The 16,713-nt window shown below is 44.0% G+C and overlaps 1 protein-coding gene across 1 annotated transcript in view; it reads left to right on the top strand.

Moving 5' to 3' along the window:
* SLC5A12 (solute carrier family 5 member 12) overlaps positions 1-14,194 on the top strand; it is a 346,093-nt gene extending 331,899 nt beyond the window's left edge. The window contains exon 16 of the mRNA XM_069623503.1: positions 13,912-14,194. Coding sequence (XP_069479604.1) covers positions 13,912-14,082 — 171 coding nt within the window. The 3' untranslated portion in view covers positions 14,083-14,194. The remainder of the gene's footprint in view (positions 1-13,911) is intronic.
* The last annotated feature ends 2,519 nt before the right edge of the window (positions 14,195-16,713 follow it).

Raw genomic sequence — 16,713 nt, 5'->3', positions numbered from 1 at the left:
ACCTTTGCCTCCCTTACTGCTTGGTCGCCTCCCAACCATGGCACTGATGTTGTTGTGCGTATGGGAGTTGCAGTAAACAATTGTCCTGGGCATTTGGGGTGAAAGGGGTAAGGTACTAGATGGTATTCGTACCCTAGTGCTCTAGCAAGGCTGTCTGTGACCCTTGGGGGAAGATGACGGGTCACGCAACGAACAGGCACCCCGAAAACAATATCAAACATGCACGCAACCCCTGGCAGACCACGTGCGTGGAAAAATGAACCCGCACTACGCTGTGGCATCCAGAAACATAAAAATAAGTGTACGCGTGATACACGCAGCCTACAATGACCTCTGAAGGGGTACGCGACACACGGGGGCAACCACAGTTGGAAAATATGTGCATGACTCACTGTCTGCCTGGAAAAAGAACGTGAAAAAGACACGCGTGTGTGCGTTGGCAACACCACCGCCAAAAGAAGAATTGAACGCTGTCTGAGGAAACAGGGAGTACGAACTGGAACCGTTGTGAAGTAATCGCGTGTGAACCGACAAGAAGTACAAGAATCACCCGCTCGCTCTCCACAAAAAGCACATACAAGAAAATGGTGTCCTACACGTACCTTTTAAGCCAGCCCACACATGCAATGTCACTTAGGCGCCTACGCGCTAAGGGCCTTTCCTCCAATCACACGCAGTGACACTCGGACATGCAGTTTTTCAAGTGTACAATAAACATGCACCCGTGTTGTGGGAAACGCCCCCGTGCGTAAAGTCACAGACGCGCTTACACGGTAAGGGCCTTTCCTCGAATTTCACGCTGACGTGCACTTTTTTCATGTGCCAAATCACTCAATATCAAGCTGGCCATGCGACAACACACGGAAGACCACGCTCCTGCCCAGAAGGCCATTTACCTGCCCCCCGGAGCCCCAAGCACGTTCCTAACTGCCATCTGCTGCTGCCTGCTGGCCACCTGCAGGGGTGCAGTTGCTGTGACCACCCCTGCTGGAACTGCTGGAACTGAAGACTCCTGACTGGCATACCATCGCTCCACAGCCCAGTCCCCGGACCCAGTTGCCCACCCACACCTGCCTCTGTGGTTGCCATGTCGGACACAAGACCATCAAACCACTGGCAACCCCCAGCCAGAGAGGCAGAGGGCTACCAGCTTCAGTGCCAGTGAAGTTGGTATCCTGGTGGAGCAAGTCCTGAGGCAGTATGATGCCCTCTTTGGAAGTTTGCGTGCCGACAGTGAAGGACAGAAGAGGATCTGGATGGACACTGTGACTGCCATCAACAAGGAGGGGGTGGCAGTCCGCGACATTCAACACGTCCGGAAGCGCTGGGAGGACTTCAGGTCCAGGACCCTCAACAAGGCCCGGCGCCTCTTGAATGCAGCGGATGCCAAGGGGTTCCAGGTCCGCCTAACCAACAACCAAATGAGGGTCCTGGAACGTATACACCCAGCGCTCCACGGCAAGGCCTTGAGAGGCAGACCCGTCTGGAGTCAAGCGGTAAGTGTACATGCGTACTGATTGGATGCTGTGCATGTTGAGGTGTGCCAAGAGTGTGCAGGTTGCACATATGTCTTTGTAGGGCCATGTATGGATGCGTATGTACAGGGATGTGAACCTGCCACATGTGATTCCTCTCATGTGTGAGACTCATCGATTGTGTATGTGTTGGTAAGCATGCTGGGTAAATGCATGTGTGGGTGCACACATGTAAAAATGTATGTGTATGTACTGTGGCATGGTTGTGGTGTCACACATGGATGCTGGTTCCTGCTGCATGTATCTGCACTATGTACATGTGCATGTGTGTGTATTTGACAAGTGTGCAACTGTGAGGCAACATGGATGCATGTGACACTGAAATGTAGGTGGCTGATTGCCAGATGTGACATGGATTGCGATGTTATCACTGCGACAGGTGGTGGAGAAGTACAGATGCATGTAAGTCTGGTGGCGTGTGTGCATGTGTTGTGCACTCCCCGTGTTGCATGTGACATCAGGCTCACCTTCGGCTGCTCATGCTGTTGTTTGTGTATGGATGGTGCTGCCTGGTGGATCATTCCTGTTGATTTGCTCATGTGTGTGAGTTGAAATGACATGTGTGTTGGGGAGTGTGATGTCATGTCTGAAGTTTGACACTGCCACTCATGTACAAATGTCATGTGTGTATCAGTCCATTGTTCAGTTCCCTGATGCCTCTGTTCTATCTCTCCTTGTCTGCAACGTCAACTGATGAAGAGGGCGGAGAGGGTGATGTGGAGCAAAGCGGCAGGGATCGCACCGCCAGCCGGAGACACAAGGCCCAGCTCCCCTCCCATGTTGTCATCTCGTCGGGGAGTGATGAGTCTGGCGCCGCGTCCCAGGCCGCAGCTGCCGAGGGTAGGCCCAAGAGGCGGAGGTCGGCTCTGGACTCCTCGGCAGCAGAAGGGGCTGCTGAGACCCCACAAGGTCCAATGGGGGAAGATGGCACGGAGTCATCCAGGTTGGTGGAGGGTTTGGTAGAGGAGGAGGTCGTGGAAGGGAAACACAAAGGGTCTGGAGGGGCGGATTCCACTGGTGCTAGTGGTGCAGTCCAGGGGCAGGGACAGGAGGCAGCACAAGCTGCCGCAGAGGTGCCTGTGTGTAATCCTGTCCCCGATCATGTGACTGCATCATCCCGCACCAGCAGGGATGCCTACGTCCAGACCCGTTTTCAGGGAGGGGATGAGAGCACAACAACTGGCCTTCCTCTCCGGGTTGAGCCTGTCCTGGCTGGGTTGGCGTTGCGTCAACAGGGCATGCGAGCTGACTTGCAGTGTTTTCGTGAAGACACTGCAGGTCATCTCGGATGCCTCTTTGACCGCGTTGACCCACTAGGACGGGTCACCAGTGCTGGATTCCTCCGTGTGCTGGACCTTCTTCCTCCATGCCATCTTCCCACCCATGTATCACCTGGGTACCCTGTGGAGCTGCCTCTGACCCAGCGCCAGGCTGGTGGAGGACACATCCCTGCCACAGTCAGGAGTTGGACGTCCAACAGGGGCGGCCACCACAACAATTACACCCCAGCCGGAGGAGGACGAGCAGGCAGCAAGAGGCAGGGCACAGGCACAGCAGCAGCAGGCACAAGGTGGGAGTGATGATGGCTCAGGGCCATCAACATCAGAGGGGCAGGCATCAGCCAGAGGGCAGGAGGACCCTGGATTGGGAGTGTCTTCCATGTGGCAGCGGTCCATAGATGCGGAGCGGGGCGGGCGGAAGAGGCACAGCTCACAATGGTCAGGGTGGAGAACTCCATGCGCAGGGCGCTGAGGTGGGCCGAGTGCCTCGACGCAATTGACAGGGGGTTGGAGTTGAACATGGCATCGTCCCTGCGAAACCTCGGGCCATGGAAGAGGCCCGCCTCCAGGACATAGACCAGCAGTTTGATGATGCCCTGGCCCGGGAAATCAAAAAGTGAACCGTTGGACTAGCCCACCCCCATTGTATATAGTTTGTAGTGTTAGGTTTCATTTTTGTTTTGCTTTATTTTGGGGTGCTTGGACAATACCCCACCCTTTTGTATATAGTTATTTCTTAGGTATTTTTTTCATAGGTTTCATTTCATTTGTTGGGCTCATGGGCCCTGGATTGAATAGATGAATTGTGGATTACTGAAAACAACATTTTTTTAAATCACCATGGATCAATGGATTTTGCAATTACGTTTCCTTTGGATTTGCTTTGGTGGACGCAGAGTTTGGACAAACTTTATTTTGGATTACTTTAGATTGAGACTTAATTTATTTTATTCATTTTTGGACATGCATTTATTTTTTTGTTTAAAATATTTTTCATTTTTTCATTCCATTACCTTAATTTTGTGGAAAATACATTTTGATTTATTACTTCCATGTGTGGTATTTTCTCATTGGTTTACTGCATGTCACAATGTGGGTTTACACAATCACTGGCACCCAGTGTATGTGTGTGTGGGACATGTGTTGATGTACACAGTTGACTTTTGGTTTGTGTCATGGAACGGGCCTTTCAGTGTGGCATTAATGGGAAACTTGATTGGGTCTCAAGACTGGGGTGGCTTGCAGTGGGATTTGGTGGACATGAGGCCCATGAATGTGCATCTTTATGACATGTTGGGGGGACATGAGTCGGGGCCTGCTGGCAGGTGCCCGTCACTGCTGGGTGAGGAGGTGCAGGGGGACATGAGTCGGGGCCTGCTGACAGGTGCCTGTCACTGCTGCGTGGGGGGTGCAGGGGGACATGAGTCGGGGCCTGCTGGCAGGTGCCCGTCACTGCTGGGTGGGGGGGTGCAGGGGGACATGAGTCAGGGCCTGATGGCAGGTGCCCGTCACTGCTGCGAGGGGTGCAGGGGGACATGAGTCAGGGCCTGCTGGCAGGTGCCCGTCACTGCTGGGTGGGGGGGTGCAGGGGGACATGTGTCAGTGCTCACTTGTGCATGGTGCCTAGGGGGCATGGCCAGGGTGGATGGACTGCCTGCGGGGCATCGCCAGGGGTGCAGGGCAGTCCCCTGTGGTGTGGGCTGCCTGCAGGCCCTGGGGAGGGCGGTGAGGGCTCACCTGGGAGGACACACACTGCCAATTTGCGTTGGGGCAACCCAGGAATACACGTACCCCGCTCGCCCAAGGCCTATCGTGTGTGAAACTTCCCGTGCACCCCCAAAATACACGTACCCCGCTCGCCCAAGGCCTATCGCGTGTGAAACTTCCCATGCACCCCGAAAATACACGTACCCGCTCGCCCAAGGCCTATCGCGTGTGAAACTTCCTGCGCACCCCCAAAATGCACGTACCCCGCTCGCCCAAGGCCTATCGCGTGTGAATCTTCCCGCGCACCCCAGAAATATACGTACCCTACTCGCCCAAGGCCTATCGTGTGTGAAACTTCCTGCGCACCCCAGAAAGACACGTAGCCCGCTCGCCCAAGGCCTTTCGCATGTGAAACTTCCCGCACACCCCCGAAATACATGTACCCCACTCGCCCAAGGCCTAACGCATGTGAAACTTCCCACGCACCAACAAAATATAAAAGTACCCTGCTCACCCAAGGCCTATTGCCTCTAAAACTTCGTGTGCACCCCACAAATACATGTACCCCGCTCACCCAAGGCCTATCGCATGTGAAACTTCCCACGCACCCCCGAAATACACGTACCCCGCTCGCCAAGGCCTATCACATGTGAAACTTCCCACACCTCACCGAAATACACGTAACCCGATCCCCTAAGGCCTATCGCATGGTAAAACTTCCCGTGAACCCCCAAAATACACGTTCCCCGCTCACGCAATTGCAGTGTAGCAGCCCTGTTAGCTGGTCCAGGGTTAGCGTTGCCCTTTGCGCTGCATTGGGGATTTCAATGGTTTTTCCTTGCGCAAGGGGCATTCTTGGGGGCGTAACTGGCGCTGCGGGATGTTCTCTGCGCCAGAACTCATAATGGCTTGGTAATTCCATGAATAAGCGGTGTGCCAGAATGCTGTTTAGCACACACGGCTGGAGCACGGTGGCGCATGCTCCCTCTCTGCGCTGCTCGTGTGCGCTGCCTCTGTGCTGAAATCTATGAATTACCCAGAAAATGATGAAAAGCATTGACGCACCCACGCCTGTGCTTTTAATGTATGCAGTTATACAGAAGTCCTTTATGGGCGTTTGCTGTTAGCCACGGCTATTTGCAAAAACTGCTAGTTGGAGAATGTATTTCCTCTCCCCCAAACTACAAAAAAGTGTCCCTAACACACATATCAGCCCCCCTCCGCTCCCTATTATCCTCCTCCACTACCCTGGTCTCTCACAATCCCCCCAAAAACTCAATGCATCTATGATGCTACTCCACCCAAAATGTCAGAGGGTATCTCATCTACCCACGGTTAGCAACTCTGCGCACTGAGTGGCTGCTGGATAGCCGTATATAATCACAACAGTGCCATCAACCAATTACAAACTCCAAAACATGCACATCTACATACCCTGCTCATACAAACTACTAGAAATTCAACCTATGAATAATTTTCCTGGAAAAAGAAAAGAAACTGCAGCTATCATGGCTGGTTTAAAAACTGTGTGGCTGATTGGAGACAGTTGGCTGTTTTGGTGACTTGCTTGTTGTTATTAAATATTAGCATGGACCTAGTATTCAGAGATTTTACAATCAAATGGTTTGGTTTGCAGGGAATTTGTTGGTTTCAAGTATTTCCAAAATTGTTAAACCTGAGAAGTACAGGGCAGGCAGACATCATACTAAGTCATTGGGTAGGCAATACTGAGGTATGACCCTTACTTTAATGATGAAGCAAGACATGGGAAAACTAGTGGAACTATTTTCTCACACCATCTTTATGTTTTCCAATTTGACTCTGAGGCAAACATGGAGTTGGACCATCAGATCTAATGGTAAAATTGAGAAATCACTGAGAAATGTTAATAAAGTATGTTCAGCATTCATGAGAGACCACAACCAATTATGGATTTAAAACAACAACATGCAGTTCTACATGGCCAATTTCTATAGAGATGAAAGAATACACCTAACCGATGAAGGAAATGCAGTGTTCCTTCATAACATCAAAAGAGTACTCCAAATGTGCTAAAATACTACACTCAGTGTACCCCAAAACAGTCCTTTTAAGGACTGCTTATCACATATAAATAGACAAATACAATACAATAATAACACAAATAATTTCTTTTATTATATCTGTGGCTACAGTTTTTTTACTTTATTATAACCATGGTTATAAATTGTAAGTTAAAAGAGGGGAGGGGGCTCACTTCAGGTTCTAAAATACAATAGAACTGAAAAGATCCATACAGTACAACACAGCTCATGTAGTAATGTAAAGTAGGTGAAGTTAAACAAAGCAGATGATAAAACATGACAATAAACTAGGTAGAGAAATATTTAATAGGCATAAGATATAATAGCATGAGTGACAACACACAGACTAAACTACAGTGTATGGGGCATCTAAAACTAGAGTAGGGTGGCTCCATTTTGTAATAGTTTTTTAAAACTATTTTCTTCTGTTTTTCCCCACACTCTCACATGCACAAATGTCTGAAAACACAGAGCCACAATAGATAAGACTCCCAAATAAATACTGTGTCACTGACCATGGCCTTTGGCCATGTCCAGTGATTTTACAACCCCAACATCACTATACCTATAAAAATAACCTTAAAAAAGCAATAAAACACTGACACCCCAAAATGTATAGCCGTGGGCATGCAACTACTCTTACTCATGAGTACATCTAGTCATTTATAGCCCCAATATAGCCATGAATATTGAAAAAAACAGCCGGAAATGAAAAATGCTTTCCAGGCCCTCAACCAAGTTTCTGTGAAGTAGTTTGCTTTCAGATGTGAGCTAGCCGAGGCGACAGAAAGCTTTGTGTTGAAAACCCAGCCCCTAGACTCCCTTCAACTCCCATATTTCACACAGTACCCTCTAAACACGCCCCACCTCTAGCCTAACGGCATTTGCATGTTTTTTTCTTTTACCTGCAAATGGCTGTCTTCCTGCATTTCATGCTCCTATATCCTCAGCTATAGCCGCAGATATCTCTTGCATCAGAGAAAAACAAGATGGCCATCCTTTCATTTCTAACAACACCCACTTTGGGGTAAATCCCCAAGATATAGTTATCTATTTTTGATAAGGGGCAACCCCTTCTCCATCACATAGTTAAATAACTGCTGCACAGGATAACCCCAAACCATGCATGGATCGCAAGTCAATGTTTTGTGCCAAAGTTGTTGTGGACCTGGTCCAAATCTGTCCAGCAGTTTGGGAAGTGTGCTTTGGCAAAAATGGACCTTGTTTGTCTATAGGAAGATACATAGGATTTCTTTGTTTTAAATATCTAATAAAACACTAAAAAAACACATGACTACCGCTTTTTTTTAAAACCTAACCGTGCTACTGTTAGTCCTTGAAAGACTTGCACTAAGAGACAATGTGTTTGCCCTTTTCTGAATTGCATTCTGGTAGTTATAGTCTTCCAGTCAAGAGGGGGGAATAATGGCAACATTGTACACTTTTTGCCTTATATAGTTCAATAGGATTTATATAGTTGAGTGACACTATGGAAGGTGTACTTTCCAAGTTACCTTTATGAAGCAGAGTATTGTTGAAAGCCAGACACGAGGGTGAGGGGGGGAAATGATGAGAGGGTAAGTAAATCATGCCCACAATGTGGCAAGAGAGTTTGCAATTCTGGACACTGGTGCAGTTATTTTCCCTTAATTGTGGATGCTTTTCAGGGCACCAGTAAAGGACACATCTGGGTGAATAGTGTACATGTTTTCAGAGGGCTGACGCAAAACATGCATTTTTTTGAGGTTGCAAGCTTCCTCATTTATTTGGTTACTAGGATTTTCCTCAGGTTGTGATGTTCCCAGTGCAGACGTTTACGCACAAAACAACAAGCATTGGTTTCGTATTGGGATTTTGTTTACCTGGGAATATTTCACAACAGATTTCTGGGTTTAAATGGTGATTACCTTTTTTACTTTGCCAGCATATTTATTGAAACATTTCCAGGTTATTTTTCTGGTGTTCATTACTTTTTTTTAAAGTCCAATGGTATTTTGGCTTGTGCACATTGTTCTAAAGGGAAGGTCAAATTAACTATATTTGTATATTTCACTTTCAGATATATGTTCACTTACTGTGCGTATATTCAGGGTGCCATCTTTTGATTTTTGCTATCCTGCTTTTTTTCCCATGTCCTTGCTGCTTAAATGTGGTTGGTTGGGGTCGTGCGATGCATCACAACAGTCACCAAGAGACCGGCCATAAAACAAGGGGCTTGGAGCACGCTGCTTAACTAAAGTGTGTGGTCCATGGCAAATAATGTAATCTCACTGCACATTGCCTAAACATTGTGATTTCTCAAAGCCTGCAATCTTTTATACATAACAATACCACTGTCAAAATAGGCCAAAACCAGTTTGTGATTGATGAACATCTTTGAGCGATGGGTTGAAAGTGTTTTAAAATATAGAATGGCTGTGCCCACCGACCATGGCCTGGAAGTGTTTTAAAATGGACACCATGCTAATTGTCTGGAAGCATTCGCAAAATCTATGGAATATCAAAACCTTTGAAATTCAAGGAAACATCTTTGGTTGCAGGGACATTAAGGTGAAAACTTAACGCAACAAAACCCCTGAAATTCAGCTAAAGCCACCTTAACTTCACACCCCCTATTGCACAGCCTATTACCACAATGATGACATCACAGATCACATCATATATATTAAACATTACTTTGAAGCAGTTAGAGCAAGAAACAAGCATCAAGTACACCAGCATTTTACTGAAGATTCTAAATACTGGGTGGGGTTGTACAATAAAAGGCAATATAGATTGTCCTGAGGATTATCAATTAAAGAAGGAGTAACAGATGTCAGGCACATTCCATTAAATCTCCAAAGACATGTTTCTAAATGTCTTAAACATTCAACATTGAACATTATATCTACTACAGCAGTGAACCGCTCGTAGAATTCTGCAAATTATGGTATTGATTCTCAAAGATCTTACTCTGAATAATGTAGAAGTAATCCTGAATTACCAGTAGAAAGTCAGGCGTAACTCATTTCAAGCAATTCATGCATTGTTTTGAAAAGAAATCGATTTCTATAAAAGCAGCACAGAATACAAACTATGTTACAATTACAAAACAGAAATAAAATCAATAATTGTCTCCAATTCTGAAAGCATTTATTAAAAATTATTAACAACTAAGCAGTTCACCATTGAAAAAAGTGTATCTGTCAAGTACAAGAACAGGTGCTCTATACCCCAGACTGTCATATCTTGAACAAAATAACATTAAGCACAATATGTTCTCATGCATATTAGGGTGTCACATATATCCTGATGTTCTGAGATTCGCACCTCACCACAAGTCAAATCATTTAGGGGAGCACATTTAGCTTAAGCTTGGTCAACAACCAGGTTCAGTCTGAATGTTAATGCACTGTAGACATGCGTATTGTGAAGTTAACAATCTTTAATGTGTGCATTATGCTAAAATAATAACAGTACTTGAGAAGATGTGAGTAAAGTCCCAAGCTACCTGTGTTCAGAAACCAAGACTTTGCTCCAAAGTGTTCAAGGTGGACGCTGATATATTTGAGCTATTTGATTCGATGAGTAGCATTGCTTTTATTCAAGCCCTCAAGTAAGTTCAGTGTTAGGGTTTATACAAACCGAGCACCAACATAAAAGTGGTTCCAGTTTGTTATGGTCTATCAAGTTGACATCCTAGTTATACATGTCAAGCAAATGTAGATGCTGACTTGGGAACCTTTAATAATCTGTTTAACAAGGTATTTACTGTAATTCCCCTAGATTGCATCACAACATATTTGTCAAGATCTGGAACCAGTTAACAATTTTCAATCAAACAGTAAATATGTCTATTGACTAGAACACTTTTGAGTGAGGTAATGCCATTTTCACACTCATGGAAATATGAAGTTTAAAAATACATCATAATTCAAACGAAAAATAGTCAATGAACAAATCAAAGGTGCACACACATATATAATTCCACTTATTCATGTCACAAACAATCATTTTTTACTACAGCAATCATTAAAATATATAAAAACAAATTGAATTACATAGGTCTTGTCTCAATAGGAACTAGGGGCCTCATTATGACCCTGGCGGTCCCGTAATGAACGGTGCCGGTACGGGACCAGCACCGTTCATTACGGGATGCCCCATTACGAGGTTCCCTTGCGGGACCCGCTCAGAACGTCTGGTAAAACCAGACGTCCTTAGCAGGTCCCACAAGGGGACCAAGGAGCTAATAGCGGGCCCGTTATTAACGGGCCCATTATTAGCTCCCTACCCATTCCCATTGAGCCCTATGGGGGCTCAAATGGGAATTAGGATGGGTTTTTTCAATGAGGAATTACCGGGTCTTCCAAGGTTGGAATGACCCGGTTATTCCTCATTGAAGGAACCCAGTACTGGAACCCGGAATGGAGGCAGCCATGCCCTTATTAAGGGCATGGCTGCCTCCAAACTCGTAATGAGGCCCTAGTACTAGTTACTCAATTAATACAAATCGAGTTACAATTATTGATGTGGAGCAATAACCCCATTCTATGAATAATGTAATGATTATATACATGTTTACAAAGTATTTTGAACATAAACATTGACACAAAGGAGCTCAATTTGCTCCTCGTCATCATTTCATGGCAGGAACCTTGTATGTTTGCACTGTGGCGTTGCCAGGTCCCTGCACTACATGTTCATCATTTGCACTGTGGGGTGCAAATGTAAAGAGTGAGCACCGGTGGTGTTTAAGCATCTAAGCCACCTTTTGCCCTTCATATTTGCACTCTGCATTGCATATGAAATTAACACTGCCTTGTATGCTCACATGCCAGGCAGTGTTTACTTTTAATGGCAAGCAGCATTCAAAATGACAAATAAATGCTGTCTGATATGCTGGCATGTTCGACATTGTTTAATGTTCATTGTGAACACTGCTTACCAAAGGCTCATGGTAAGTAGAGTTCACAATGGAAATAATCACTGTCTGACATGCCAACATGCCGGACAGCGTTTGTTTGTTATTGTAAATAGACCCCACCTGATATTTGCTAGTTCAAAAAGCAGGCAATTTACAAAGGAAATCATTGGTTTCATGCCAGCATGAACATCTCATGCTGTCATTATACCACGTTGCCTTAAAAAATAATGAAAATTCCCTGTAGAGTGATTAGAGGCGTTAATATAGGTGTAACTGTTATGGATCTGTCTTTAGCACCTGCATTTGCGCCATGGGGACTTCCAAAATTAGTTCCAAAGTGTTTTGGACTGTTAGTCCAATAGCAATGCAGCCTTCATTAGGACAGGTTCACTTGATGTCAATAATTGTAGCCCATGCAATTCCAAGTGCTAAGCCATTGATTATCATTCAGTGAGTACAATCCAATACATATGTTGGGTATATGTGGAAACCAACTAGGCAATACAAAAAGGAATAATAAATCACAAAAGGAGTTTAGCTCTGAACAGGACGAAAGACATGTTTCAACCTTTTTGCTCAGATAGTTTTACATACAATCCAATGGTACTGTGTAGTCAAAACCGAGTACCAGTTTCTATAGTTTATTTTGAATGCTCACAGAATGGACATTTTCTTAACGAAAATAATACTAGAAGTGTGTGTGGTCCCCACCTTATAATGTTAATATTCTGATGAGTAATGGGTAATGTTATTGATAATGTTAGCAGAAACAATATGTTGTTTACTCAAGAAACCCCTTTCCAAAAGTGGTAATCACACACATAACAATACCTAACAGAGGCCACTTGGAAGCTGAGTATGATATGATATGATATGATATGGTATTTATAACGCGCCTATACGCAAATGTGACGAGGCAAGGGAGGGGGATCAGAAGGAAGACAGACAACGATCTTACTAGGGCAGGTGACATTAAGATTGTGCAAGTGCAAGGTGGGGGGGAGGAAAGTGCGGGTAGGGGGAAGTGCAGTACATGGGATAATAAAATAACAAGATAAATAAAAGAATGGACAGCTGGTGGCAAGTGCAGGGTGAGTGCAGTCATAAGTGCTAGTGGGGGGACTGTAGGGATACAGAAAAGAGTCCCCATGTGCAGCGGTTGCCAGGGAGGCAGTGCAGGCATGCAACTGGCATGGCTAGGGCCCAAGGTCAGATGGGTGGCCTGTTAATCAGTGCAGTATCAGTCGGGACTTCAGCAGGGGAGAGGGGGAGAGAAAGCAGAAGCAAAGAGGAAGGTTTTAAGGTGCTCCCGGAACCGAAGATGGTTCTCCTCAAGTTTCAGCGAGGCAGGGAGGCTGTTTCAGAGGGAGGCCCCAGCATAAGAGAGAGATATACCACCAACTCTTTGCTTGGAGAAATGACTGACCACGAGTAGATACCAAAGGATACCTATGGAAACACCATTGACTAAGGGTAATACCTATTGACACAAATCATTTAACATTTACATATTTGTCCTTGGTATGTTCTTCCAAGTTGCACAAATAACAATACTTGGAACCAAATTTGAAAATGCAAAAAGTATAACAAATAATTATGCAAATCAGGATCCAATGCATTTCAGCCCAATGTCTTTCATCAGGGAAATCTCTGTCTTGGTTACATATTTCTGCATGTGTATATGTGTATTGTTATCCTGCATGTATCTGAGTCTTACAGAATTGTAGGTTAGACAGTTGCTCACATAATGGTTGGTGGTATCGCTGGAAACAGGAGAGTCACCCAGAGCTGTACATTTTAGGATGATGTTTGTGTAGAATGATTCAAAACAAAATAATATGCAATTGTGGTATCTTCTTTTTAATCAAATACCCTTCTCCCAGTTTATCTCAAGCATGGACTGCTGTTACTTCTCTGTGAAACAACACTTATGTTTTTAGTTTGTGGTCAATCTTGATCGAACAACACAAGTGCTAATCTGAAAATCTGTTGTAGCTATAAAGGTTGCTCTAACAGCAAATCGTGCAAGGTAAAATGCATTATGGCCATTAGAATATTGTCAATATAACTGATATACTAAGACACATACGATTATCATGAAAATTAAAAGAAAAAATAAATGAGCCACCTACATAAATTGGCCTCACAAACCCTCGAGGCAGGAATGTAAGGTCAAGACATCAACAGATTTTTCTGCATTTGAATTTCATGTGAATCAAACATAGTGTTACAGTGCTCTGAATTACCAGCAAACGTACTTTAGTTCCACTGTATAAACAGATGGGTGTGACAGGAGGAAGCTATGGGCTTCTGTCTTAAACGATTATTGTAAAGGGGGCATGATGGGGATAGTGTGTTTTTAAGATATATAATACAAGTAGGTTGTTTATTGTTGTTTTTTTCCCTCCAATTTCTAATAGGAGAAAAATGATGAAATTGACTTGTATCCAGATGCTATTGTAAAAGATGGAAAGGAACAATCATCCCAAAATGGGTTCAACAAAGGCATGATTCATGCACAACAGCTGGACGATATTAAAGTGAAGAATCCATATGTAAATGAAGGTTTTGAAAAAGAATCACATTTCTGATGGGCACATCCTGTAAACATCCATATCAGGACTTTTGGTTGTATGACTACAATTGTATCTGTCTTTTTGATCTAAAGTGCAGTGCCCGATAAACCAGTCTTTTAATTTAAAACTGTTTTCATGTATTTATCATTTTTTTTATGAAACACAAAACTGTTAGACCTAAACTAGATATCCAGTGTGTGAAATGTTACATAAATTACCAATTTAGAACACATGTTTGTCTTTCTTTGTTTAACACAAAATTGAATACATCTCCACGGCTTTTGGGTGCCGAGATGTATAACTTCAAGGGCACATGCTGTTTTGCATTCCACATTTTTCAAGCATTTGTTTAATGTAAACACACGTATATATTTGTAAAAGTAAATTAAGAGGGCACTCCAACTAAAAAGGAAACCAAAGACATACAAAATATTGATCCTAAACGTTTTTCTAATTGTGTGTAACTGACCAATGTATCCAGTCATATGAATTGCTGGAAGAAAGTGGGGTCAAACTGTAAGAAAACATGAGGGGGGAAGTGAAAACAATATGTATGGGAAAACAATATGCATTTGTAAGTATTGTGGATTAAAGATGGTTTCATTTTACTATAGTGCACCATGAAAGAGGAATGTGTAAGAGGAAGTCTATTGAACAAAGGTTCCCTGAATCTGAGCTGGACTAACTTTGATTCTGTTAGAATATTCAAATGTTAGCATGCGATTGTGACAGAACAATTGTAGGGAGCAGAGGTGGTTAAACATAAAACAGTAGATCAGAACAACCAGCATATCCAACTCCCGCCTGGCTTAATGCGATTTACTTGAAATCTGAAATTGAATTTCCTTTCAGAAATTAATAACTTAGCCCTGTTGCAACTTAAAATACAAGTAAACCAAAGTACGTTGTGCATTATGAAATTTGACTGACCACAAAGGTTAGTAGATGTATGCTCCTATTCTCTTTAATAAAGTATATTTATGTCTATACATGTCTTTTATAAAACAGATAATTAGTATGGAGATCTTTGTGAAATGCACAAAAAATCTTGCTGGCACACGTTTCACACCTAAACACGTTTTTCAAGTAAACCATGTGCCTTTAATCCATATCCTTAGAAAACTTGTACTTACATTGTTTCAGTTCATAGTAGAGTATAGTTCTCCCATTTTGTGTTAACAAATCCAGTAGTTAAGTGTGTTCTGTTTAGGAATTGTGAACATTTTCAAGCGCGTGAAGGGCACAACACACTGCTTACAAGTAATTTCCCTAACCAGTGATGCAACTGTAGCGAGAACGCACATTTGATGCTACAACTTTATGAATTGTTACCAAAGCAAAATACGACACCATACAAAATAGGGCATCTCTCACTCTTAAACTGAAAACACTTAACAACCTGGTGGGGAACACTTGTTGGCATATTTTAATGTGGCTTTCACACCGATATTTATACTGGTTGCTTTGCATGATGAGACAGACAATGGCATGTCTGCTTTTTGGCTAGCATGAATGCTTTTGTAGATCGTACTAATATTGTCCACCAAAACATTGTTGATGACATTGATCGTCTCATTGTAGTGTGGATGGTGAAGGGTGCGATGGAGGCTGATGCACTGTCTGATCGACTCAAAGAGAGTTATTTTTTTTGTGGCTGGCTTTTAACTAAAGTGTTCTGGAGGTAAGAGGCTTGTAATATGGTGATCAAGTCTGGATTTCTTTAAGTAAGGTTAAGTCAGATATGGTTTGGACTAGCAGCAGATGTTCTCTTATACAGATGACTGGGTATAAACTATTACCAGTTGGTCGCGCCTTCGAAATGAACAAATGAATGTACTTAAAGAAGTACCCAAATCCAAACATCCAAAAATATGTCCAGAACAATAGGGTAGCTACCTTTATTGGTATGGGAAACCCTCTGAAAGGCTTACTGAGTCTCAATCAAGGATCCTAAAAGATTCAAATCAAAACCTAGGCTCAACATTAAAAATCTGATTGAAAGGGGCATCCCCCTTCTCCAGCTCTGAAAGAAATGAGACAGTGCTTGCCATAATGGCCAAGAAAGCATCCAGGGAGTGCAAAGGAAGAGCCAACAAGTGAGAAAGTGGCAGAGGAGAGAACATGTACTCCAGGGACAACAAAGGAACATTTGGCATAAGAGGATTGTGATTGTGCAGGAGATGTGGCTGGAAGGGGCATGCCACAGGAGCCAGAGACTGCCCAGCAGTAAACACAGAATGCAGGAAATGCAAAGGAAGGGGGCATTTTGCCCACATGTGCAAGACTATTGCCGAGAACAAGCAAACTGTGAGGATGTTAGATCCAGATGGAAATCCAGAAGGTGTGGTCGGTTATGTCAGTGATGGAGTACATGACATAGTATGCAAGAAGTCTCATGCGGGAGTGTTATTGAGTGTGGGCTGTGAACAGAAAAAGAAAGGACTGTGGGCCATGTTGCCTGTGAATGGGGTACGGCTACAAATATTGGTGGATTCAGGATCCCCATACACCATGCTGTCACCAGAATTGTACGTCGAGAGCTATGGTAAGGACGTATCGCCCCTGTTGCCATTAGATATCAATCCCTTTTCTTACAGTTGTGTGCCCATCAAGGTGCTGAGGTATGACTGGGCCAAAATTTAATTT

Source organism: Ambystoma mexicanum, chromosome 11, assembly GCF_040938575.1.
Source record: "Ambystoma mexicanum isolate Mex_15411 chromosome 11, UKY_AmexF1_1, whole genome shotgun sequence".
Lineage (NCBI taxonomy): Eukaryota > Metazoa > Chordata > Amphibia > Caudata > Ambystomatidae > Ambystoma > Ambystoma mexicanum.
The sequence above is the reverse complement of the archived record's forward strand: the minus strand, read 5'-3'. Positions and strand labels throughout refer to the sequence as shown.